We start from the raw sequence: 1,017 nt of genomic DNA, 5'->3' as shown, positions 1-1,017 counted from the left end.
GGGGTAGTAGTTGTCATTGTTTGGCAGGCCTGGGCTGGGTTTGAACCTGCCAGCTCTGGTATATGTTGGGTGCCGCCCTAGCTGTTGAGCTACAGGCGCCGAGCCTGTAATAACTTCTTCTTCTTCTTCTTCTTTTTTTTTTTTAGAGACAGAACCTCACTTTGTCACCCTCGGTAGAGTGCTGTGGCATCACAGCTCACAGCAACCTCCAGCTCTTGGGCTTAGAGCAATTCTCTTGCCTCAGCCTCCTGAGTAGCTTCCACTAAAGGTGCCTGCTACAATGCCCGGCTATTTTTGTTGTTGTTGCAGTTTGGCTGGGGCGGGTTTGAACTCGCCACCCTGGGTAAATGGGTCCCGCGCCCTACTTACTGAGCCACATGTGGTGCCCTTCTAACTGAGCTGCAGGCGCCCCACTGTAATAACTTCTTAATGGTCCCCTTTTCACACCCCTTGGATAAATCCCTTGCTTTAAATGTCTTTATTTTAGCGTTCCATAGCACCGTAGGGTTGTTGCAGGAAAACTAGGCCCCAATATCCATGTTTAAAAGGGGAGTGGCTGTGGCTAGTGCCCTCTCTAGCCCACAGTCTCGATGGCCGTAGCTTTTTGTGTGCCGGGTGAACAAGCGGGCGGTTGCGGGGCGGGGGGAGCAGGAAAGGAGGGGAGTTCCGGTTCCGGTTGTTTGTTAAGCTGCGGGGTTAGCTCCAGGAAGATGTCGTTCTGGGAGCGTTTCCAGCTTGTGGCTCCAAGCGGTGGCGCCGAAGCCGGTGAAGGAGCGAGCAGGGCTCCCGGTCAAGGGCTGTACCGTTTCCTGATACCCAGAGTGGTCTATCTGAGACCAGCTATGCTGCCCGGCAGCCAAATGATACCTCAGGTACCGTCCATGGAACCCTCTGGCTATGGGGGGAACCCTTCAGTTCCACCTGGTCTGGCTCAGTCAGGGGTGGACCAGTCCCGGAAGAGACCTCTGCCTCAGCCGATCCAGGAGGTCCAGGAGGTCCCGGAGGTCCGGGAGGTCC

The 1,017-nt window shown here is 55.6% G+C and overlaps 2 protein-coding genes across 2 annotated transcripts in view; both read left to right on the top strand.

The window, feature by feature from the left end:
- The window catches only part of LRCH2 (leucine rich repeats and calponin homology domain containing 2), a 150,226-nt gene that overhangs the window by 115,052 nt on the left and 34,157 nt on the right, over positions 1–1,017 (top strand). The gene's annotated exons all lie outside the window — the stretch shown is intronic.
- The window catches only part of LOC105888236 (SWI/SNF-related matrix-associated actin-dependent regulator of chromatin subfamily D member 1-like), a 1,509-nt gene continuing 1,319 nt past the window's right edge, over positions 828–1,017 (top strand). Inside the window, exon 1 of the mRNA XM_023508203.1 lies at positions 828–995. Within this exon, the coding sequence (XP_023363971.1) occupies positions 843–995 (153 nt within the window). The 5' untranslated portion in view covers positions 828–842. The remainder of the gene's footprint in view (positions 996–1,017) is intronic.

The sequence above is a fragment of the Otolemur garnettii genome, unplaced genomic scaffold (genome assembly GCF_000181295.1).
Source record: "Otolemur garnettii isolate 467f Iridium unplaced genomic scaffold, OtoGar3 scaffold00230, whole genome shotgun sequence".
Lineage (NCBI taxonomy): Eukaryota > Metazoa > Chordata > Mammalia > Primates > Galagidae > Otolemur > Otolemur garnettii.
This window is presented reverse-complemented; position numbering and strand designations above follow the sequence as displayed.